This window comes from Chaetodon trifascialis, chromosome 14 (genome assembly GCF_039877785.1).
Source record: "Chaetodon trifascialis isolate fChaTrf1 chromosome 14, fChaTrf1.hap1, whole genome shotgun sequence".
Classification (NCBI taxonomy): domain Eukaryota; kingdom Metazoa; phylum Chordata; class Actinopteri; order Chaetodontiformes; family Chaetodontidae; genus Chaetodon; species Chaetodon trifascialis.
Window position 1 is genome coordinate 3,423,874 of NC_092069.1, and position 26,542 is coordinate 3,450,415.

General features: G+C 41.3%; 1 protein-coding gene across 1 annotated transcript in view; it reads right to left on the reverse strand.

Annotated features, from left to right (window-relative positions):
- Nucleotides 1-9,377: 9,377 nt before the first annotated feature.
- Nucleotides 9,378-26,542, reverse strand: part of gabrb1 (gamma-aminobutyric acid type A receptor subunit beta1) — an 80,367-nt gene continuing 63,202 nt past the window's right edge. Inside the window, exons 8-9 of the mRNA XM_070978871.1 lie at nucleotides 10,684-10,937; nucleotides 9,378-9,941 (exon numbers count right to left, since the gene is read on the reverse strand). Coding sequence (XP_070834972.1) covers nucleotides 9,600-9,941; nucleotides 10,684-10,937 — 596 coding nt within the window. The 3' untranslated portion in view covers nucleotides 9,378-9,599. The remainder of the gene's footprint in view (nucleotides 9,942-10,683; nucleotides 10,938-26,542) is intronic.

Below are 26,542 nucleotides of genomic sequence, written 5' to 3' on the forward strand. Positions count from 1 at the left end.
GCTTTTTGATTCTATTGAACTGAATTTGAATTTCAACTAGTACCCACTCATTTAAAAAAAAACTGTGACATATGGTATTAAGTCTTTTATATTTTGGGCTACTTTTTGGTCAATTTGGTGAGTTTGTACCTCTGATAAGTTAGCTCAAATGCCATAGGGGTTAGGGTACAGTTAACTTCTGCTATTTCAAGATCAATTTCTTTTTGATAATTTTCACAAACTCCAAAGCGGGGCTAAAGCTGCAGCCCCCATGAGCCACTGCACCAGCTATAAGTTCTCTCTTAAGTTATGGTGCAAAGTCCACACTAAACAATACGCTGAAACTAATTAGTTTGATACTAAGGCTCATTGTCATTGTTTGGTTGCGCCATGGAGACATAAAGTTCCTCTTAACTACTCTGGTGTAAAGTCCAAACAAACCAAAGCAGTCACACCTTGAACTGTCTGTGGCTAATCACTGATTAGCCACAGGAAGTTGTTGTCTCACAACAACAAAACTGCCCTTCTTTGCTGATAATGAAGAGGCAGTTAAAATACCAATAGGGCACGAGGCTTCACCTCGTGACCCTAAATAGCTAATGTTAATCACCAAATAACAACAAAAAGGGAGGTAAACTAGGACAAAGCGTTATGATTAGGTGATAACAATACAACCATAATCTACAGATTAAGACAGGAGGTAGAGCGGTCGTCCACCATTCAGGAGGTCAGTGGTTCAATCCCTGGCCTTGGCAGTCCACATGCCGAAGTATCCTTGGGCAAGATACTGAACCCCAAAACTGCCCCCGATGCTGTGCCATCAGTGTTTGATTTGATATGTACATTGCTTTGGATAAAAGCATCTGCCAAATGACTAATTGTAATTGTAATTGTAAATTAGAATGTTATAACAAACACATGATAGCTTGCCACTGGCAAACAAAATGTGTTTAAATTTGCTATATTTGCTTGCCAGCACATTAAATTAGAGTCTAATGTCAAATTACCAGCCACTAAATTACCTGCTTTGCTAGCCCAATAGCATAGTGTAATGCTATGCTGACATTAGATTGTGTGCTTGAATGGTTTGTGACAAGTTGCCAGCACAAAACAACTGGTGTAATTTGCTCCTCATCCTTCAAGTTTCATCCCTATTTTAAAACAATGCGCCATGCTGACTACTTTAGTTTTAAGTTGTAACTTACGCATATGTTGAGACTATTTCAGCTGGTGCAACCCTGAAAATGTTAGTATGTGAACTCTGTCCTAAATTAGAAAGTTCAAACTAGCACACATGAAGTTTACTGTAGCTGGTAGAACCCACTGCAGATAACTGAAATCAAAAAGAATGAAGCCCTTATAAGAGCATGGTTGTGCTTGCCCATTAGATATTATGTTTGTGAAGTTAGTTAACATGCACAGGGTTGTAATTTGAGGACAGTTCTTGGATTATCCAAAACGTGAGTGGCTCATCTGAGGAGCATGAATGTGTTTTTTTTTTGTTTGTTTGTTTGTTTGTTTTTTGTTTCTTGTGTACAAATGGACATTTCCTTTGGTTGCACTGCAATAAAGGTCAACAAGTTACCAGAAAAATTTGAATTTATTCTAAATGGTATTGTTCCTGCAGGAACCATGAATGTCCACAGTAAATATGAAATCTGTTTATTCAGCTGGAAATGCTTGACGTCAGTATGAGGAGGTCTCCAAATGTATCAGGATCCGTCCCCTATAGATTCCCGATTCACTTTTCAAAAGGTAACTGAGTGAGTCAAACCCAGAAAACCTACTGTCCGCCTGTGTCAATGAACAAAAGCAGTCATGCGCTTTTATATTAAACTTGTAGAGTGTAGTGGTGTAATTCACAGGCAGTGTTTGACTCGTGTATCAGTCATCCATGTCTGGTGGTAAGAGGATGCAGAACAGATCCAAAACTTTGGTGGACCCCTGCAAGCTATTTGCAGCTAATGGTCTGATGATGAACCTGGTCAATTGAAATATTGAGGGGGAAAGAAAATCCATATTACATAGAGAGGATATCCAGGGGATGTAACCCCCACCTCCTGTGGAGATGACACAGCAGCTCTGGGGGCTGTGAGTATCCATACCCTGACCATCATCACAAAAAAATATAGCAAAGTAGTTATATTACCAGTATCTGTTTTATAACTTTACTGATCATCTCAGAATTAATATACTTGTCTCTAAAATTAGTTTTATTTTAGGTTTTAGAGGAAATACTTTATGAAAAGGTTTGATCAGTGTGGGCTAATTCAAGATTTGACAAATTGCAAACCTCTTGATTCTGCTTGTGTTGGGTTGCTAAGACCAGGCTTAGAGCAATTATTTTCAGTGAAGTATAGCCCAACCAATGATTCAGCTGCTTGATAACATAGGCTGACATTAACTTATCACAGATATATCAAAATTGATATTTGTGTTTGTTGATATGTAACCAGGAATGTCAGAACAGAAATGCTAAAGAAGGTCAACCTGACACTGACAGACAAATTTCTATTTTTGACTGTAAAATGTCACATTCATCTTGGTTACAATTTACTATTTAATGGCCAAATTCAAGGGATCCTTATCAAAATCTTTATGTATTAATGTAACAAACAAACAAATGAACTATCATTAATAATGCTAATGATAGTAATGATGATGACAATGTGAACCCGTCCTTTAAAGAGAGCTTTTTACTGTAGCAAAGGCAGCTGTGTTCACTTGCATTCAAATGGAAAATTGATGAGAACTAAAATAATTCAATGTAAATGAAGGCAGAGAGGTTACTGTGTGGTGACGTTTGTGTCCAGGCTGCAGCATTCCAGTCGATTAGACAGCCGACTGTCTGATTAATAATGAGAATGGGCTCAACTGCCAACAGACACAGTCATGCAAATGTGCTAACGGCATTCATCTTCACTCCAGAACTTCATGTTAATCATGAGAATGAGCACTGCCGCTGCCAGCTACAGACATGCTAACTGGACTAATGGCATCCTCCTCCAGCCACCACAGTTTCCCTCTTCAGGCTCAATAAAGACCATTTGGCCATTCAAATCTGCAGTGCACAGCTGGATATAAAGGAGGCAGATTCAGTGATGCCCTGCATCAAAGCTATTATGCTTGGGAGAATAACTGTGCAAGAATTTGTGCATTTTCCTATTCTGAGAGAGAATCTTAGAGCATTAACAGGCTTTTTCCAGCTGAACTAAAGTCAGTAAAAACTACAAGTACATTTATTGCAGTGAGAATTTCAAATGCCTGGCTATGGCACATTGTGTGATCAGGATTAACTGTGCTCTGCTGCACACATAGCAAGATGAAAAGTGAACCTGCATGCAGTTTTGCAAGACACTGGTAATCAAATGTAGAACAAGGACTATTTTCAAAAATATATACTGCTGTGTGCAGAGATACGTAACTTAGGCATGCTGCAGGTGCCTGTAAGATTATCTCCGTTCTGCACTGCAGTGAAATGAACTGACAACTATGGTTGCTCTGAAGGTTGTAAAGTGTTCAGTAATCTACAAAACTACAGCATGCTTTGTAAAATGGTCCGTCATGAGGTATAGGAGATATGAGGTACAGGTTAATTTTTTTTTTTTTTTTTCATATCTTATAAACAAAATGTATATAGACAAATGTGTCACATGCAGTTCTTTTGGGAATTTTTGAGACTGTTCTTTGTTTCTGACTGAATTTAATCCATCATCTTAGTTAAAAACAGAATATCACAACGCCCTCTTTGCCAGTCTTACAAGTCACCCATCAGTGTTTTCATCACATATTGTAAAGCAGTCACCTATTATGTCAGCAGCCTCCTTCAAAAGTCACCATTATCACACTTGAAATTGTGAAGCAGTAAATTGAGCTGTGCACATGCAAAAATGTTTGTCCAGTTGAAGCTTTAAGCAGCTTCATGAGCTCTTCTGTAGTCGGATGCCTCTAATTTTCTGCTGACATGGTACCTTCTGTAAATGTTAATTAAACTGATTCAGCACATCTGGAATGACATGTTAAAATGTGATTGGCTTTTGTAGAGCCAATGTATTATTATTATTATTATTAGTAGTAGTAGTAGTAATTATTATACTTGGTGTGAGGAAAAAAACCCAAAACACACAAATAAACGCATGTCTCAAAATACTACTTTTTTGACTGTGATCCAATTAACCTCTTTTTGTTAGATACAGAACACTGACTTTAGTGTTATCTGTCTGAGATTCACATTATGATGGCTGGATTAACCTGATCAGGAGCTCTGGGGGCAAAATCCTTTTGTCGGGCCCCTTTTATCAACCACACCTCCTCTGTGTCTTTTTATTAGTTTTGAGGAACAACAACAAAGAAAAACAATTTAACGAACAAACACAGTTTTCTGGCCCATAGTTTGTAATAAGCCATGAAAAGCACACTTTATATGTAGTTGGTAGAGATGTCGGCAATTTTATTTAAACTCTATTCTTTGAAGTTTCTATAAGTTGACATAAATAAATTGGATTTTGTGTTTTCTCCCTCTCACATGCATCCATATGCTCTCTCTCTCTCTCTCTCTCTCTCTCTCTCTCTCTCTCTCTCTCTCTCTCCGTCTCTCTCACACACATGCACACATGGACAGAACCATTCCCGCACAGTGTCTTATGTTGGCCTGTAAACAAGCAGAAAGAGACACATGCAAACATACCCACACCCCTTTCCACTTCAGAGCACATATAGAGCACGAGAGAAAAATTGTACAGTAATTTTACACAATAAGAGTCCCACACATGCCCCCCCCTCCGCTGCCTGAGGGCAAACCAGTTGTTCAGGGCTTCCATTAGCTGTTCCATCCACAGAAAACATGTGTCCATTTGCTCTGGGTCCTTTGTTGTGAAGAAAGCCAAGTTGTCTTATTTTTCTTTTTTTCACCTCCTGTCTGTCCACACTGCTCTTCCCAGAAACAGCAACAGCATGGAGATCTGCCTCGCAGGAGATTTTTTTCAGCTGAATTAAAAAGATTGTCATCGTAATGCTGGAATGTCTTACTACAATCTACGCTTAGATAATGGTACTATAGAGCCTCAGAAAAGATCTGAAAGAGTCCTCTTCAGTTTCTGGTTCTCCTTGTTCTTAATCTAAAAAAGGTACAAGGTGATTTGTTTTAATTCTACTTACTAGATAGAAGTTAAGTTAAACCCTGTGAAAATATTGAGATTCTTGGTAAAGGCACAATATTCAGCCATGAGGAAAGAGCACACTGCTACTATTGTGTCCTGTCTGGTTTTGTTGTTTTGTTTGTTTGTTTTTTGTTGTTGTTTTTTTGTTGTTTTTTTAAAGCCCTGATAAGACAAGCAGTCCACATTTGACTATCAAGTAGGCATTAGTATACTGACAGCTTGTCCGCAATCTTCTGGGGAATCTTTGAGGAAGAAAAAGCATGTTACTTTATCCATTTAGATTTTGTGATTATTTCTTATTGTTTTTAGCCATACTTTCTATCAGTAATACTAATCGGGAAAGTGGGTTCATTGCTAAAGACAGGTTTTTAAGCATAGGTTTGTCATTTCTCTCATAATCTGGAAAATAGTTTGTTTGTTTAACTGCTTCTGACGGCTTGTGTTTCTTCAGTTTGCTGCTGTTCTCACAGATCGCAGTAATTAACTTAGTGAGCACAGTATTAGCATAGCTGATAGAAATAGCTAAAGCTATGAAAATAAGGTCCAAGTTGCAATAAATTCAGCTGTCAATGTGAACATTCACATCCCACAGCGTACAAACACACTCAGTGACCAGTAGTCAAAATAGAAACCCTGCCATGACGACTCAATACCAGTGACTCTATTTTTGTGTTTGCTTTGTGGGCCTCATAAAAGCAGAGGGTTCAAATTTAAGTTTCTAGAACACAAAGAAACCGCATAAGAATTGTTTGCTAAGGCGGCCCCTGTTAGGTGTACAAAGATATGCAAAAGGTGGCGATATCAAGTGACTCTGGCTAGAACAAGGGATTACTCAAATACACTGAGTCTTGGTTCACCTGTATGGGGGCGTGACAGCAAACAACCTTGCAGGGTGCCTCTACTGTCAATAATAATCTGTTGTAAGTGTTCCGTCCATAGGGAACAATTTCACTGCAGGAAATATGGTGTAGGTTGTAGAGCTTAGGGTGGTGGATGAGCATTTAGTATGCTCAACTTTAACACAATTAATAATCACCTTTTCAATAATTGTCATCATGATCTTTTCCTAATTTTTACTAGGTGTTTCAGTTGTCTCAGCCTAACTGTACAGCATTTCAAGAATTACAGCATGTGTTAATTGCCAGAACCACAATATTGCAGAAAAAGGGAATTTCCTCTTTGCATTTAAAAATCACATTCATAAACATAATTGTCCAGTATTCAGGTTCTGGTCTAGTTACAGGGTTGGGTGAGAAACATCAGTGATACACTGTGGATGACAATGCTGTCTAGTTTGATGAATCCTGGTTCCAACTGAACCACCATGATAGCGGTTTGGACATGGTTGCAATTGTGCATATCTGTGAGGTGATCATGGTATGCAGGTATTAACAACTGTACCTGTAGATCAGCATTGTGCTGCCAGCACCAAATCATAAACTGGATTTATCATGATGGATTCTTTCAAAATCAATGTCAAAAAATCATGTCCAAAAATTGGTTAAGGAACATTCAGATGGAATGACCTGACCACAACAGGTACAGCAATTCAATCAGTCCTGCAAACACCTTTATAATGCACACAAATGCAGCGTCCATAGAATATAGGTCCATCCACCCAGCTTTGTAAAGCAGAGCACTGGTGTTGGCATGGTCTGCTTTAACACAAGCACACTACATAGTCATGGATAAGTCACACTGGTCTTGAGAATACTTCATAAAACTGTTATCAGTAAATGCAATTTGTTTGTAAATGATTGCATTCTGATTTTATTTACATTTTACACAGCATCACAACTTTTTTTGGGGAACCAGTTTTGTGCTTATGGTGAATGGTTTCTAATTTTCTGGTCACTGAGTCCCATCCAGAAAATCTGTGCTGTAGGCCTTCTTTAGCTTCTGTAATCAAAGCTTTTGCCAATAAATTTACATGCAGATATATTAAATGAAACATGTGCATAAAAGAGAAGGGGAAGGGGAACATAAAAATGTAATGCTTCCATCCGAATCACTGATCATTTTGTTGAAAATGATGTGAATCATATTCTATAGCCTTCACAGTTGCTAGATCTCAACTCTAAATAACTGTGGGAGATTTTGGAGCTATTATCAAAACACCAACAGAGGAAATATCTTTTGGAAGAATGCTCATCATCCCTCCAGTCAAGTTGTACAGACTTGAAGAATCAGCACAGTACAGAAGCTGTTCTGGAGGATCCTGGAGGAAGAACACCTTACTATGTTAGAGTTCCTTAAGGCAAAGAGTTGTCCTCATCACATATTTGATGTGAACTTTCATAGGCTGCCACAAGGAGAATTCTGCCCAGCATGTGCATGTGTTTTCTACAGAATGCCTGTGCCTCTCTTGTGCAGTCAGCAGCTGTTATATAACTTTTGTTTAATCAGGTTATCTCAGTGAGATCAAGATCTCTTTTACAAAACAGACCAGAGTACAGCAGAGAAAAAGAAAGGCCTGCACCTCCTTCCTCTTCTTTTACAGTTTTCAACACATAAATTCTGCCTCAGCAGGCATCACAGTGCACAGTTGCTTTATTTTGGATTTCTTTAACTGTACTAAAGCAAAGTCCTGTCTTTCATGTAGCACAAAGTTGGGCACATTTTTACTGGAGAATTCTGAAAAAACCCTGATTGTGTTCAATGTCGTCTTTTTTACATCCAATGCAAACAATTTTCTGTGCATAGCAACAGTGGTATGGTTAAGATTAGGACAATATTTTGGTTAGGATTGATAAAAAAGATGAACGTCAATTGCAGGTCTGTAAGAGAACGCAAACTCCTGCACAAAGGCCAGACTTGCTACATGCCCATCCACATCCCTGACCTCTACACCCTAACCCTCCACCTCACAGTATAAAGTAAAGGACACACAACTTCCTGCACTGGCACTGAATATAATTCATGAGGTTAGGAATCAACTTCTATGGACATAATATTTAGGGACACCTAGCTGGCTGCCACATTCACTTTGTGTAACCCAAATTGGTGGACATACCTGCTCTTGTCGTATTCACTACAAGTTTGTCTTGACTGTTTGACATGATTGTTGCACTGGAGCTGGAGCAAATTCAAACTTGTTTTTTACAATTAATCCCTGACCCTGTCTACAAAAACCTTGATAATAACCTGAAAGGCAGTCCACTGGAGAATGAATTAGAATAACACTGACCTTGCCCTTTCTTTTAACACATTGATGTGGACAAATCTCAATGCTGTCTCAAAAGTTACAGTATGTGCATTGTAACTTCAGGTATTTAACAAAAACATTCAAAAATCTGTATCACCAGGTGTTTCAACACCAGTAGCGTGTTTTATCAGGGCTTGAAATATGATTTTGAATGTGTGGTGACATCATTGGTCATTCTTTACCTGATTGCTTTTAAAGAAAGTTACATTGTACATGCTCACAGATGTCGTGAGAATATTGTAGGTACAAATTTGGCTACAATGTTTTTGAGAAATTAGTGGATTTCCAATTAACATCAATCCTGTACTTACCTTAAATCTTAAATTCAATGATTGTTCAAAAGCATACAGTATAATGATTATAATACACAGTGGCTCAGTAGAGCCATGCAAGATTTATTTTTCTTCTTATAGAAATGAAACAGTTTTGTTTACTGTGCAAAAGGATTTCAACACAATGATATGTACCTAACTCCACAAAAATGACCTCAGTAAGAGAACTGAGCTTAAACAAAATAAGAACTACCTTATCACAATGGAATTTAACCAAACATTTTCTGTTTGAAACAGTTAAATTAGCTTCAATCACAAGATCAAGTATAAAGTATTTAAGTTATCTACTTGTTTTGCACTGGGCTTCCTTTTATCTTTTTTGATCTTATAAGCAAATAAAAGTTGTATTCCATTCACATGCAAAAAGTGAATTAACAGAAGGTATGAAAAAAAAAGAAAAGAAAATGAAAGATCATTGCCCCTAATGTTTGAGTTACCAAAACCTTTTTGGTAAGTTTGGACAGATACCATACAATACCATACCTTAACTGTGTCTTTATTTCCATATCATTTTTATCTATATCTATTTTGTATGGATGAGTACAGCAAAAGTGATAGGATTTTTAATAAATAAATTATACCTCTGTTTTATATATATATACATATATTTTGTAATGTGTGTGTGTGTGTGTGTGTGTGTGTGTGTGTGTGTGTGTGTATATATATATATATATATATATATATATATATATATATATATATATATATATATATATATATATATATATATATATATATATATATATATATATATATATATATAAAATTTACATTGAAAAGACATCCAGTTCTACTCATTCCAAAATGTGATTAATATAAACCAACTGAATGTTCCTCCTCTGTTTTATTACTGTACAAGATCTAGGTAGCTTTTCTAACAAATCATGAACGCTGCTGCAGCCACACAGGCTCTCTACAGCGACCCTAGTGGACATAATAAAGCCAGTAGACTAGGTTGAAGAAGCTGAACGCGATTGGGAAGACGACACGGGACCATTTGTCTATGGCGTTGACATCCGTGAGGTCGGGGATCTTGACTTTGAGCTGCGAGGCCCTCCTCCGCAAGCGGCCCTTCTTGTGGCCCATTGGTCGGTCAATGGCCGGTCGTCCATACAGGTCTCGGCTGGTCATGGGCTTGCGGTACTGTATGCTGGCACTATCGTAAGAGAACATGGTAGCCCGAGGGTCGTTGAGCGCACCCATCATATCTGCTCCACTCATCTCGCTGGTTAGGTTGGTTAGGAGAATGTTGCCGTGAGCATCAACCTGAAGAAGGAGGTTATCAGATTTTGTTAAATTCATTTTGTAGCCAGAACTCAAATAGACAGCAAAGTCAAAGGCTGGGTCCCTAACAAAAAGCTGGCATCCTATTTCGGTGAAATAGAGATCTTGCTTTTGCAAAATGTAATGTTTTTAGTAGAAGTAGGAAATTCCACAATACCTTTGGCCAACTATTAAGAGGTGGCAAAACTCTAGGGGTATATATTTTCAGTATGTTCAATATATATTTAGGTGTACAAAAATGTGTACACACAAAGCAGGTAACATGCATATGCAGATTTATGAAACTTCACATATGTCTATGTTGCCAGGTTTTTTTCTCACAGTTGCCTGATTTGCATACAAAGGGCTGGAACTGAGTTTTTTTTGGTAGAAATGGCAGAAGCATCTAAGAAACAGCGCAGAAGTGCAATTTTAATGACTGTGAACTTAAAGTCATGAGAGCCACTTAGAACTTAGAGCCATAGATCCCAGATATTAAAAAAGTGGTCTATTTTCAAGCGTGAGGCAAAGAAGTGCATTACTGTGCACATTTTAATATGTAAATGTATAAGTTGTTCTTCGTACTCATGGGTGACATTGTTATGGATGAAACTTGCCCACGAATAGACCAAAACAGCTAACTTTACATATTAATCAATGACATGACATCAGGCCAACAGCCCCAAATGTTGGCTTGGTGTCATTAAACAAAACACTGTGAAAATGCTGAAAGAGCCTTTCGCACCTGCACTTTGTTGCTTTCCAGTCTGCTCTTGTTCTCATTGTTGGACTTGGCAGCCTTTTCTGCGACCTTCTTCTGCAGATGAGGACCTCGACCGAAAAAGATGTAGTTGACAAAAGCGTACTCCAGCAAGGCCAGAAAGACGAAGACAAAACAACCCATGAGGTAAATATCAATGGCCTTGACATAGGGGATCTTGGGTAGAGTCTCCCTAAGGTGGGTATTGATGGTGGTCATGGTCAGCACCGTGGTTATACCTACAGACAAACAGATGACATTTAGAAGGATGTCTTTCAGCAAGACTGCATACTGAGGGAACACCATAGCTACAGAAAAGACAAGGCTTTTGTTCGCCAATTGTCAAGCAATCATCATATACAACCCTGTTTCCAAAAAAGTTGGGACGCTGTGTAGACCATAAAGAAATTTGATGATCCTTTTTGACATATACTCAGTCAAAGACAATACAAAGACAATATATTTATTGATTTTTGTAAACATATGCTCATTCAGAATTTGATGCCAGCAACATTGTTCAAGTTGAGGCAGACACAACGAAAGACTGGGAAAGATATGGAATCCTCCAAAAACACCTGTTTGGAGCATTACTTGATGCTTGATCGTCTCTCTCAGTGAGGAAGGAAACAGTACACTGATATTTAGCTCGACAGTATTTGGTCTCTGGACTTAAATAAGAGCTACAGTGGAGTTATTTGACACAGATAGTCTCTGTGGCTGCTTTTATGAGTTGAATGAAGTGTACACCGGCACCACAATCTAAAGACAGAAACTCACCTCCCTGTGGTGGTACTGTTTTTCGACCTGCCTGAGCCTATAGTGGCCTCAGGTATGATGGCGGTGTGCGAGTCCTGCCTCCCCACCCTCTCAAAACTGAGGGAGAGCATCTCCGGTCTGCGGGCCGATCTCAAAGAGAAAGATAAAATCCTCCTGGATTTCTCCACTGTCGCCACGACGCAGGCGAAACATATCGCCTACCTGAGGCGATCCGGCGCTGGTGACCGGAACATGGCGGCCACAAACAACACCACCCTGCCGTGGACGGGCTCGATCACCACCGGTACTCCGGCACCAGCACAGGCCGAGTCCCGCTGGCACCGACAGGGAGTCAAGCCTAAAACATCGGCACCTTCCACTTCTTGCCCTCGCCCCGATGAGTCGCACTGCTTCACCGGGGAGGACGGGGTGAAGGGCCCGGTGAGGTCAACCCCACTCAGGCCGAGGGAGCCCTGGTCGGTGGTGCACCGGGGCGCTGGAGCTCGGCCATCTCCTCCTCCACCGCCTCCGGATCTGCCACTGGACAACAGGTTCGACATCCTAAGCCTGCAGGATTTCCCTCCCGTCGGTGCCTGGCCCAGCTCGCCTCCAGGACCTGTCCACCCAACTGGCCGTGGCTCTCACCAGCCCAAGACCCGGGATCCGCCAGTCCAACATGGCCGCTCCCCTCCGGCTCGGCCCGGAGCACCCGCGTCGCGACGCCAGCAGGTTCCACCTTGCCACCGCCGCACCCCCAGGGAGCCAGTGGGGCAGCGCACCTTCCCCTCGGTGCTGGTGGTGGGGACCTCCATGGTCAGGCACGTGGCGGTGCTCGGCGGCCGGACCTTCTGCCACCCTGGAGCCCGCGTCACGGAGGTTGCATCCGCCGCTCTCCAACTGTGTGCGGAACACAGCCCAGCCTCCACACTGGTCTTGGAAGCAGGCATCAACGACCTTAGAAACCAACAGTCGGAGGTCCTAAAAAAGGATTTCATGTCGCTGATCGACCGCCTGCTGGACACTGGGAAGCGACTAATTATCTCTGGCCCGTTTCCCCCACCACGTTATGGTGACGTCATCACCAGCCGGCTGCACCTGTGGCTGAAGGGTTACTGCCTGACGAGAGACATCCCGTATGTGGACAATTTCATAGCGTTTTTAAACAGGCCTTGCCTTTTTAAACGGGACAACCTACACCCCAACCAGGAGGGCTCACGGCTTTTATCAGTCAACATTGACCTCACTGTCCGGTCCTGCACTTCAGCCACCTCCTGACTAACTGGTATGACTCATGCACACAAGCAATCTGCTCCACACTCACCCTCACCCACTACATGTTTCACCCACACCATGCACACCTTCCCGGCAGTAACCCCCTCTTCTCCACCGAAACCTCAGGACATTCACATCATTACACCAATCACTTCACACAGACATTCAAAGCCCAGGACTGCTTTTAGACCCAGCACTGTTTTTAACATTCCTTTAAAACACCATGATGAGTGCACATTCAGCACAGCTATCAAATTGGCTGTGCTGAATGTGCGCTCTCTTTTAAACAAATCTTTTATCATAAATGACTTAATTTTAGACAAAAACATAGATGGTATTCTCCTTACAGAGACATGGCTCGGCACTGATGCACCTGTTGTTCTCACTGAGGCTTCCCAACCAAATTTTAACTTTTTATTCTCTACTAGGGGGGGCAAAAAGGGAGGCGGCACTGCATCTATCACTAGAACTACAATGTCTGCAAATGCAGTTCCTTTTAACAGTTTTACATCATTTGAGCACCATGCCTTTGTTTTTAGCAGTCCTCCTATTCTTTGCATAACGGTCTATAGACCACCCCAGTATTCATCCTCTTTTATCAGTGAATTCTCTGAGTTCTTATCAATCATTCATACCACCTACAACAGGATTTTAATAGCTGGTGATTTTAATCTACACATTGACAACAACTCGGACCCAGTATCCAGGGAATTTTTAAACCTCTTAAACTGTATGGATTTTAAACAGCACGTTACACAGCTGACCCACAACAGGGGGCACACCCTGGACCTGATCATAACTTATGGCCTGTCTGTGGGGGTGTCCTCTGTTGTGGATCTGGCTGTGTCCGATCACTCATGTGTGTTTTTTAACATCGCCAGTTTTATTCAGCGGGAGGCACCAGTGAGAACAGTGAGGAAACGCTACCTAACTCCTGAAGTGGCTGCAAATTTTATCCAGATTTTACAGAGCACTCCTGCAGAGATTTTACCAGCACCCTGTGATTTTATCGTTGACAATTTTAACAGTAATCTGAAGTCAACGCTGGACTCAGTGGCTCCGCTCTTAACAAAAACAATTAAGAAAAAACCTACACCTCCGTGGATAAATGAAGATATTAGGCATCTGAAAAGAAACTGCAGGAGTGCTGAGAGGAAATGGAGAAAATCAAAGCTGACAGTCCACCATGAAATTTTTCGTCATCACCTCAAAACTTACAATAACACCATTAAACAGGCAGGAATTTCTCACTTCAAAAAACTAATCTCTGACCATAAAAATAATCCCAAATTTCTCTTCTCCACAATTGATCTTTTAATAAACAGTAATTTTAACAGACCTCATAAGACAATAACAAATACCTTGTGTGAAGACTTTGCAGACCACTTCAGGCGCAAAATTGATAACATCAGATCCAGTCTTTTATCGCAACAGGTTTTAACTACCAATATGTCTGGATCACAGGTTTTACCTGAGGAAACACTGGAGAGTTTTGCCCTGGTTGATGCAAGGACACTTGGTCGAGTTTTCTCCCAGGTAAACCCTACAACCTGCCTTTTAGACCCAATTCCCACACCGTTTTTTAAAACGCTCTATGGGTTCTTTGAGGAACAGCTGTTATACATGGTGAATTGCTCTCTTCAGACGGGTGTCTTCCCCGCCTCCTTTAAAACGGCGGTGGTGAAGCCCCTTCTGAAGAAGAGCAATTTAGATCCCAATATTCTTAATAACTATCGACCTGTATCCAACTTACCTTTTTTAAGTAAAATTTTAGAAAAACTGTTTTTTAACCAAGTAAATGATTTTTTAAACAAAAAGAACATCTTAAAAAGGTATCAGTCTGGTTTTAGGATGAACCACAGTACCGAGACAGCCCTATTAAAGATTTTAAATGATATCAGGTGCAACTTAGATAAACACAAGCTCACAGTCTTGGTACTACTGGATCTAACTGCCGCCTTCGATACAGTAGACCATCACATTTTATTGAACAGACTGAGGCACCTGGTCGGCCTCTCCGGTACTGCTTTTAACTGGTTCGTCTCATATCTCACTGACCGACACTTCTTTGTAAGTTGGGATGCATGTTCCTCAGGTACCCATGAGATCAAGTGTGGGGTTCCCCAGGGGTCAATTTTAGGTCCAACTCTTTTTAATCTGTACATGCTACCCCTCGGGGACGTCATCAGGAGGCATGGCATCAGCTTCCATAGTTATGCTGATGATACGCAACTGTACATTGCCGTGTCTCCTGATGACACAGGGCCTATTGATGCCCTTTTTAACTGTATTTTAGACATCAAGTCATGGATGGCAGAAAATTTCCTTCAGCTCAATCAGGACAAAATAGAGGTCTTAGTCATTGGTCCTGAAGGCCAGAGAGAGAAACTTTTACCAAAACTAAAAGATCTTAAACCGACACATTCTGTAAAAAATCTGGGCGTGATTTTTGACTCTGAGCTTACTTTTATTCCACACATCAAAAACATAACAAAGATAGGTTTTTACCATCTTAAGAATATAGCCAGAGTCCGCCCGTTTCTCTCTCAGGCCAGCACGGAGGTGCTGATGCATGCTTTTATCTCTTGTCGCTTAGATTATTGTAATGCCCTGCTCTCTGGTCTTCCCAAAAAGAGTACTTCAAATTTTCAACTACTACAGAACTCGGCCGCTCGCGTGCTGATGAGGGCCAGAGGGCGGGAGCACATTACACCAGTTTTAAAATCGCTGCATTGGCTCCCCGTGCGTTTCAGGATAGATTTTAAGGTTCTTTTATTAGTTTTCAAATGTCTTAACGGTCTCGGGCCTTCTTATTTATCTGACCTTCTTTTACCATATCAACCCTTGCGGACCCTGAGGTCCTCCGGCTCCGGCCTCTTAACCATACCAAAAGTAAGAACTAAAACACACGGGGAGGCGGCTTTTAGTCATTATGGCCCCCGACTGTGGAACAGCCTGCCGGAGAACCTCAGGGCCGCAGAGACCGTTGATGTTTTTAAAAAGAGGCTCAAGACTCATTTCTTTAACCAGGCTTTTAATTGATATGTCTGATTTTTCTCATTCCTTTAATCAGGCTTCTTATCTTATCATATTTTAGTTGTATGTTCTTACGATATGACTATTTACTATTTATTTCATTTACTCAGTTTATTACTAGTTTATCTATAGCTTTCATTTATAGTTTATTTACTATTTATTCCTTTTATTCCTTTACTCATCTCATTTCACTCAATGTTCATGTTTTATATATTGCATTATTTTACTCTATCTTATCTACTCTACTTATTGTCTTATGAACTTTTCTTCTTTTAAATGTTTATTTATTTATTTTTTCAACTTATTTATTTATTTTTTAATTCCAGTGTTTCCTCAGCGGGTCCTCCACACTGAGAGATGTGTCTGATCTGTTGCGGGGGGGCTGTCCTTGGGCCCTCTTGGCCCGGCTGGTTGGGGGACTCCCTACCTTGGTGTGGGGCCCACCGGTCTGTCGGGCTCGGGTGGGCCCGGGTGCGGGTGCCCCCTGTGCTCACAGTCCCTGATGTCTCTCAGTGTGGACGACCCGAAAGGTGGCCTTTTCCTCAGTCATTAGTGCCGTGCCATGTCTCGTTACCCCTGCCATCGTCTGCAGTAAGAATGTGTATGTGTGTGTGTGTGTGTGTGTGTGTGTGTGTGTGTGTGTGTGTGTATGTATGTGCGTGTATGTGCGCATATGTGCGTGTGTGTATGCATGTAGTTGAGGGTGGGTGCTTGTACATACGGAGGGTGGGAGGGATGGGTTTTTATTGTTGCTTTATTTTGATTTCTATTGTTTTTAAATCCTGTGAAGCACTTTGTGTTACATTTTATTATGTATGAAAAGTGCTATATAAATAAAGTTTGATTTGATTTGATTTGATTTGATTACACAGGTAAACAGGTTCACTGGTAGCAGGTAATAATATCATGACTGGGTATGAAAGGGGAATCCCTGAAAGGCTCAGTCGTCAACAAACAAGGATGGAGTGAGGTTAACCACTTTGTGAAACACAGTTGTATAAAGTATAGTAATACATGGCCTCTGGAACACTTAAAATTTAAATAAGCACATTTAGTTTACAAATGATTACATTCTGTTTTTATTAGTGCTGTTAAAAAGATTGCGTTATTTACGCGTTAACGCAAATCAATTTTAACGGCATCATTTTTTTATTGCGAGATTAACGTTCTTTGTGACCGAGTGAACTTGTAGTTTTATATAAGCTGTGGCCACCGCTAGTAACGTTAGAAAAACTACAGAATCCGATTGTAAACCGGAAACAAAACAATAGGCACGCCTCATGCACGTGTTTGGTCTTGCCTGCTCGCTAGCTGTAAAAAAGTAGGCTACCGGTTTGTGCAGATGTTAAGCACGAAACGCCGAAATGGATGCGAACAAGATTCTGAATGGAAAGTTTAGTTTCAAAAAGTTGCCAGATGGGTTGACTGACAAGACCAAAGTTTTCTGAGTGTATTGTTGGTGTGAACTGAATTATCAACGTTGCACATCCAGTATGAAATACCACTTGATGGCCAAACACACGGCGAATGCAAATTCTCTGCCGACAGAGGCATATGGATACCACAACTAAGAACAAGCTTACTGCAGCCATAGCCAAATAATGTTCATTCTTTCTGGAGAGAAATAAGAGGCTGGGTTGATAAGCCTCTGGTGAATAAATAAAAGAGCATTATAGTCTGACTGCTATTATGTTCAAAGGAAATTTAAGAAAGGAAAGTTTAAGCCATGGTTTAACTGCACTATAGGCTGAGTCCTAGTTTACAATGATGTGCACTTTGTAACTTTATTTTGGATCACCCTGTTTTGATCCCTTAGAAAGGGTTGTTGAGGGGGCTTTTTTGTAAGTATTTATTTTTTTGTCATCTGTTTATTGACAGTGTTAAATTGTGTGATTTGATTAATTCAAATGTGAATGACTGCTCAAAATGAGAATGTTAGTGTGAAATAAAACACTACACGTTTTCAATAAAAAACATTTGTACAAAGCAAGCCTATCCACTTTTCCATGTTAAGAGTATTAAAATGATAATTAATGGGACATTTAGAATAGATAAAAATGTGCAATTAATTATGAGTTTACTATGACATTCATGAGATTAATCACAATTAAATATTTTAATCGATTGACAGCACTACTTTTTACTGATGCCCTCTATTTTTTGCTGTCCACTTTGCTGCTGTAATACTGGAAATTTTCCCATTGTGGAACTAATAAAGGAATATCTTATCTTATCTTACTTACTCTCTCTGCAGGGTGATAGAAGTAGAGATGGGTGAACAGTTTGGTGGTACTGTCTCTTTTTGCAGGTACTATTGATTAGCATTTCCTGCAGACTGGGGTGTTTATCAATGCTCTTTTTTTACAGGATCTAACACAAGGTGAGCTAACTTTTTTCATTTGTGGCTAGAGTGTGTCATGCTTGTCTGTCATATCCTCCGACATGATTTTGTGTACCAGTAGTAGCCACACACTGTGGTCATAGGTGGCTAGTTTGTAATGTGTCTTCTTCTTTCTGTTCTACGGCAGGAGGCAAGCAGCGTTGAGCTGCATTACCATGGTGCTCCCTGGCATTACTAACATGATATCATTGTAGCAGAACTAGAGGCCTCTATCTAACCTTTCCCTCTCGAATTCCTTCAGGAGAGCTGGGGTGGACACTGCAGATGCTAATCTTTCTTCCTGCTCCACACCAGATGAAGGCATTAAAACCGTCAGGATGGACAATTAACATATGTGACCACGAGAAAACCAAGTTGTGTAAACAAAGAATTTTTTTTTTTTTTTTAATTTGTGATTTTTGTTTTTTTTGCAGATTATGTAAGTTGAAATCATGAAGAAGCCACTCCATGTTTCAAATAACAGTATTAGGGGCCTTAAAACCATACACTTTGTATTTGAATTTGGCTTGTTTTAGAGGAAATTCTCAGTCCTAGTTGGGGGTGTGGCGATTCAACAGTAAATTAGCATATTGGCTTTATTTGGCTATTCACGGCTATTCATGTGCTTCCGTTCTTTTTTCGTCCAATCAGCTGCATGTTAAAAGGGAACCACATGGCTACTTATGCAGCTTCTGGTTATGCTGATGGCAATCTTGCGTCTGATTCTGAACCCGAACTAGAAGATGAGACTGAAGAAATCAATAAGAGCGACTGCGTTACACTGGAGAACATCCCTGATCTACAGTTGACCTTAGCTGAAGATGAAGACAATGAAGAATACAACGAAGAGTAATAGTAGTGATGGCGGCATGTGCGGACGCAGTGGGTCCTCTCTGTCCCGATAATTTGGGGTCTACATGTTTGTGTTTGTCGGTGTGTTCGAGTAATTTTATGTTTTCGTTGCGCTTGTTTGTCCCAATGCGCACATACAGCCCTGGGACTCTTTTTGACATCGGCAACGCAGCAATCTGCAAATTAAACCCAGCACACGCTAAGTTCAGCTGATCAGCTGTTTTCTTTTTTACGGAAACATGGCTTAATAACAGCTGGACCAGCTAACACGTGGCTAATACCGCAGCGGGTCTGTGTGATGCTTGGTGTCCAGACGCTGTGGTGATTTGTAGACACTGTCAGTGTTGGGAAAGTTCACTTTCTACATGAACTACTTCAGTTTTTAGTTCATAATTCAAAATTTTGAACTAAGTTCACCGTTCCAAAAATGAACTAGTTCATAGTTCTTTTTTTCCATATGTTGCTGTGAGCTATTATTTTTCTAAATTATTGCCACAGCCCATATAGAACCACAGACAGCAATTATTTTAGCAGTTTTAACACTGTAATGTTAGAACATACCTTGAAACCAGTGGCAGCTGGTGAATTTTTGCCTTGGGGGGCGCACTTAATTCACCAAACCAAAAAGCGGAGTCGGCAATGCCGGACCACAAGAATTAATGTATATTATGTTTAAAACCATTTGATGTGCTATTACTATGTATCACTACTAGGGTACACGTAAGCACTACTGCTGAGTCAAATAGACAGTTTACCAGGGGCAGCTGGCCCATAGTGGGCGATAGTGCACCGCCCTCCTTAGGCCACATGAAAAAAGAGAGAGAAAAGAGTTTATTTTGCTGGTCCAGTCTTCATATTATTGTCCAATCAGCAGCCTGAACATCACTTTCCAACCAGAAACCCCGCCCCCTTGGGGCGATTTCAGTCAGATTGAAAATCACCCCAGGCGCTTTCATAGACTTACATGTTGAGATTTTTTTTTCAATTCATTTCTATGGGCTCCGGGAGGGCTTGCCCCAACATGATTTCATCATACGCACTGATGCGTGCTCGAACGATACGCACAGCGCACGACAAAAAAGAGAGAAAAAAAGAAAAAAGGGACAGTGCGCGCATGCGTCAGGACTTGGGAGACTGCAAGATCGACATGGCTAGTAACTGCAACATTGGCCATGCTTTCCATGGAGAGAGAACATGTCAGGAACATGCCTGATTTCAATGAGAGGGTAATTGATCACTTTGCCTGCTTGAAAGGGAGGTGAGCAAAATTTCTGTACAAGTGATGAGTGAGTGTGTTATTAAATGGTGAGTTGTGTTATGTTGTACTCTCCAAATGTTGAATTGTAAATAGTTGTATTGATCGCATATTGCCAGCCAAATACTGTATATACTGAATATGTTCTGGAAAGATTTGATTAATTACAGTTTTGATGATAGTATAATTTGATTCAATTTGATTATTGCTATGGCATCCATGGTACCTATAAATTGTAGACTGTGCTAACAGTGATTTCATGGGCAAACTAGTAGATGACATTGTATCTGTTGATGGCCACAGTGGAAGTGTTTTATTGTGGAACCTAATTTATTGTATTTGAGACATTTAACTTGACATAACTATACAAAAATACTGTACAGCATGTACAATTCATGTCTGGTGTTGTCATCTAGTGGTTGAACAGGAAACAATGCAATGTAACACTGTAAAGTTAGCTATCTGACTTTTATTTATCATTACTTTACTCACTGAACGGGTCATCTTAGCCATCATCGCAACAGTTGCCCCCCCCTGAGGAATTTGTCAGGAGCTGCCACTGCAGTTAAATGCAGGTGAACCTTACCAGTTAGTGAATGTAAATCTCCCCAGTGTTTGATATGTTTTGCTCCGGATAAGATATAATTGGAACACACAAACCCTTAAAATCTCCTTTTCCATCTTTAAACAAAACAAGAATGTATAAATATATTTTTTTTTACTTCAAAAGTAAAAAGAGAAACAATTCATTTTCACAGCTTCCAAGAGTACCAAGTGCTTCTTCTGTCCAGCTAATTGTTTGGAACAACATATTTATATTTACATACTCAAAAAACAAAAAACAAAACAAAAAACAGCAAACACACACATGAAACCAACAAACAAGCCCAAAGTGCTTCTGTTAGCTAACATTTATATTAACAACCTTAAATGACAATGAAAACACAGCAAATCCTCATATTTAAGACTATCAATAGGACTGCTGTCTAATTAAGACCTCCGGCCAGTCAGGTCCGAGCTCCTTCACTCTCAGTTTCTCCTGCAGTGTTCTCCTCTCGAACAGTGTTGTTTTCAGTGACTTCACTGAATTTTCTCTCTCCTTTTTCGGCTCTCTCTGTAACTAGCTAATGATCTTGTTTGCTAATTATTCTGACACTGTGCTCAACGTCACTTGCTTGGCGGTTTTAATTACAGGCTTGCAGGTGAACAAACTGCTCGCTCTCTGCTGCCACCCCATGGCCGGTGGTGTGTAAAGCGATCAGAGGGAGACAGCGGGGCGCAGCCTGACGCTGTCTCCTATCTCTTTTATTGAAGAGAAACGAACTGCGCATGTCAAAGTTATGAGAGTCAATGGGGAAACGTGTGCGCCCGTGGCCGTATATATGTAAGCTATTAGTAACTGTAGACAACGTAGGACATATATCTAATCTGACTATTTAGTGCAACTCACTTCAGACTATATTATTCATTTTGCCTTTTTAAACATAGAATATACATGTAAGAGCCATTTTAAAAAACTTTTTATTAAAGGAAGGGCTGTGTGATGAAAGGCTAACCGGGTGCTTCGGTTCAATGTGCCGTTTCAGGGTTGCTATGGATGTGACTGAAGTGCGGATTTTCTTTTTGAAAGCCAAAGTTTGCACAAAAATGTAAGATTTTTCCCATCCTCACCGACCTTGTCATAAACTCGTTTAAATGACCATACGACACCGCCTTGCTGCTTTGTCGTCTCCCTGCTGGTTTTTGTTTCGATGACACATGCAGCGGTGCGACACCAGTGGCTGGTGTTGCCAGGTTGGCTGTATAGAAATCTGGCACCCGATTGAACGAAGTTAAACTGAGAGAGTGTGCCGTTCACAGACACCAGAATGAACGAGTTTACATTTACGTTCATCAGGCAGTAATACAGTACGTGCAGTTCAGGTTCACCCAAAATATGAACAAGTTCATGAACTACTGTTCAATGAACGCACAAAACTGGACACTGTTCACCCCTTGTGGAGTTTATGATCACCAAGTGCCGGCCTCTGTTAATGTCCTGTACATATAGCAGCATTGACAATAAAGTTGATTTGACTTAACTCATTCTGCTCATTCAGCAACAGACTGATCCATCCCACTGCATCACGAGTGACAGAATTTATTTTATTTTATTTAATATTAGAAAAAAGTATCTACATTTGCTCCTTCTAACTCTGAAGTATGTTACCTTTCTTGTTTTTCATTTTTATTCAGGGGCTTTTTGTAACAAAAGAATTGTGTCTACATTGCCTACATTCAAATGGCCACATCTTCCTCAAATATTTTCAGATTTCCATGTCCATTATCTTCCATTATCGGCCATTTACGGCCAGTTTTACGGGGAAGTTAGCCCACTCCGAATATCGTCGGGAACGGACAATCTGTCGGCGTGGTTGGTGCAATATATCAACACAATACATCAACAGTGGTTGGTGCAATGACGTGACAGTGATCCAGCAGCACTGTTCTCCTGACCTGGAATCTTTTATCATTAATTGTGAGCCTTTTTATTTACCCCGTGAGTTTGCTTCATTCATTCTGGTCGGTGTTTACATCCCGCTGCAGGCCAACATGCACAGCAGACGCACAGCATATGCTCGTAGATCAGATACTGTGTGTGGAGCAGACCAACCCAGACTCTTTAGTTATCGTCCTTGGCAACTTAAACAAAGGTAACCTCACCCACAAACACCCTAACTGTAACCAGAGAGGAGAATATTCTGGATCGCTGTTAAACCACAGTCAGGGATGCTTATCACGCCATCCCCCGTGCTGTACTGGGCCACTCTGACCACGTCATGGTCCACCTGATTCCCGTGCACCAGGGTGAATTACAACAATGACAAACCCTGGTTCACAGCCAAACTCAGACAGCTAAGGTTGGCAAAGGAAGAGGAATTCAGGAGTGGGGACAAAGACAGATTCAAAAGGTCGAAGTACAAGTTAACAAGGCAATGAAAGAGGCTAAGTGACTGTACTCTGAGAAGCTCCAACACCACTTCTCACTTAACGACTCTGCATCTGTCTGGAAAGGGCTCAGGTAGATCACCAACTACAAGCCTAAAGCCTCCCACTCCATCAATGACGCATCGACACCTTGCCAACAACCTGAACGAGTTCTACTGCTGCTTTGAAAGACAAAGGGACAGTCCAGCAACTATCCCCCACGACACCTCCCAACAGGTCCAGCTCCAGTCACCTCCACCAATGCCCACCTTAAAGGTCCCCCCCTCCCCCTCACCACCTACCTCAGTTACAACTCTTTTCATCCATGAGAGGGATGTCAACAAACTCTTCAGGAGACAGAACCCCCGGAAAGCAGCTGGACCGGATTCTGTCTCCCCATCTGCCTTGAAACACTGCACTGATCAGCTGTCTCCAGTGTTCACAGACATTGTTAACACCTCACTAGAGACATGTCACGTGCCAGTCTGCTTCAAGTCTTCAACCATCATCTCAGTTCCCAAGAAACCAAGGACCACAGGACTTAACAACTTCAGACCCGTCGCCCTGACCTCTGTAGTCATGAAGTCCTTTGAGCGCCTTGTGCTCTCACACCTCAAAGACATCACAGACCCTCTCCTGGACCCCCTGCAGTTTGCCTACAGAGCCAACAGGTCTGTAGACGATGCAGTCAACTTGGCCCTCCACTTCATCCTCCAGCACCTGGACTCCGCAGGAACCTACACTAGGATCCTGTTTGTGGATTTCAGCTCTGCCTTTGATACCATTATCCCAACCCTGCTTCAGGAGAAGCTCTCCCAGCTGAGCATGCCTGACTCCACCTGCAGGTGGATTACAGACTTCCTGTCTCACAGAAACAGTGCGTGAAGGTGGGGAAACACATCTCTGATGCAAAGACCATCAGTACCGGATCCCCCCAGGGCTGCGTTCTTTCTCCTCTGCTCTTCTGCATCTCCAGTCACCAGTCCGTCGAGCTCCTGAAGTTTGCAGACGACACCACCCTCAATGGACTCATCTCTGATGGCGACGAGTCTGCCTACAGGTGGGAAGTTGACCATTTGGTGACCTGGTGTAACCAGAACAACCTAGGGCTCAACACTCTAAAGACAGCGAAAATGGTTGTGGACTTCAGGAAGATCTCAGCCTCACCTGCCCCCATCACCCTCTGTGACTCCATTACTGACACTGTGGAGTCTTTCTGCTTCCTGGGAACTATAATCTTCCAGGACCTCAAGTGGAAGGCGAACATCAGCTCCCTCATCAAGAAAGCACGGCAGATTTACTTCCCACGGCAGCTGAAGAAATTTAATCTGCCAAAGACAATGATGGTGCACTTCTACACAGCCATCATTGAGTCCATCCTCAGCTCCTCCATCACCATCTGGTACGCTGCTGCCACCGCCGAGGACAAGGGCAGACTGCAGCGTGTCATTCGGTCTGCAGAGAAGGTGATCGACTGCAATCTCCCGTCTCTTCAGGACCTGTACATCTTCAGGACCCTGAGGTGTGCAGGAAAGATTGTGATCCCTCTCACCCCGGACATAAACTCTTTGAGACACTCCCCTTTGGCAGTAGGCTACAGTCCACCAGGACCAAAACCTCACGCCACAAAAACAGTTTTTTCCTGTCTGCTGTCAGTCTTATCAACAAGGCCCAGAATCCCCCGACACTCTTCACACTTCATCTCTGCGTCATCTTGTCACATTGACATTGCCATAACTCTATTTGTTACATTAACGCTCAGCTTGGACTTCTTTCTGAAAAAACAGACTGTGTTTTCGAAGGAAAAACAAAAACAAAACACACTTGTGTATATGTATTTATATTGTTATATTTTTTCCTACTTTAATAGCTTATTTTTTTACTAAATGTGTCATGCACCAACTTCACCAAAGCAAATTCCTCGTATGTGTAAAATCATACTTGGCAATAAAGGCTTTTCTGATTCTTCTGATTCTTCTGATACAATTCTTATTAGCAGGCTTGTAAGCTACTATTTGCACAAGTCCCGGAAACATCTGTATTAGTATCTGTATTGAGGTAATAACCTAACGGACATGGGCATGGTTTGTGTCGTTGTTAGTTATTAGAGACTGTGTAATCTACTTCATTCTATCCATCTTTTAAAGTCATTTAACATGGTTCAGGGTATTGTTGCCCCTTGTGACACCGGCACATTCTCTGGCCAGATAATATGATCGGCATATAAAAAATTTGACATCTGGGAAGCATTGTTCATGAACTGACATCAGTTTAGCACCATGAATCACTGATGCCAAGAGAGTCCATCTCCCCTCATCTTACCAGAGTCTTGCGTTCTGTTGGCATGAAACATGGTCTCCACGCCAAGTGCAAAAGCTTGATCCAAGATATTGTGGTTGAGCCAAGTCTCCGATTTCCCACTGGCGTGTTAGGATGAGGCTTATTTCATCCAATTTATTTTCCTCCAATAAGACATTAGCCAGGAGTAGGCTGCGTAGCAGAGTAGCCTTCGGTCCAAGCAGGGTTAGTTTAACTCTTATTGTGGATTTCTGTCCCCTCTTCCTGGGGTGGTTTTTATCAGCTGGTCTAGCTGGGTGGTCTGAAGATGTTGTGGGCAGTGATTGTCACAAGGTTCATTGGATTTCCAATCCAATGTCTGAGTTTGCTTTTCGGATGTTGATAGGTGTTCATAGGTAATACACTGAATTTCAGTTCAGTATGAAAAATAACAAATAAGAACATAATATGCTGCACAGATGATTGATCATTTATGCTGTTCCCAAACTGCATTGGGTGAAAAGTACAGAGAAATCCTTGATTCATGTCATTCAGTCCCCAGCTCACCTGATGAAAAATTTGGGAAACTGGAACAGATAGGGGCCCTGCAATCGGCTGGCGACCGGTTCAGGGTGTACCCTGCCTAGCCCTAGCTGGGATAGGCTCCAGCCCCCCGCAACCCCGAAAGGGATAGGCGGTATAGATAATGGATGGATGGATGGATGGAACAGATAGGGCCAGGAATCTGACACTGAGTCTGTGAAATTAAAATGCCGAGTTCATTGTTTTACACTGGAAATAAATAAATAGGCCCAGCAGTGCTTTGAACTAAATGTTTTTGAGCTAAATATTGGCATGGTAACATGCTAATAATGACAATGCTAACATACTGATGTTAGCAGGTATAATGTTTACTATGTTCACCATCTTAGTTTGTCATATTAGCAGTGTAGACAGGCAGGCATAAAAGACAAAGTACAGCTGAGGCTGATGAGAAGGTCATTACTTTCATTACTTTCACTTTCAGTATTTGGTTATAAGTATTGGAT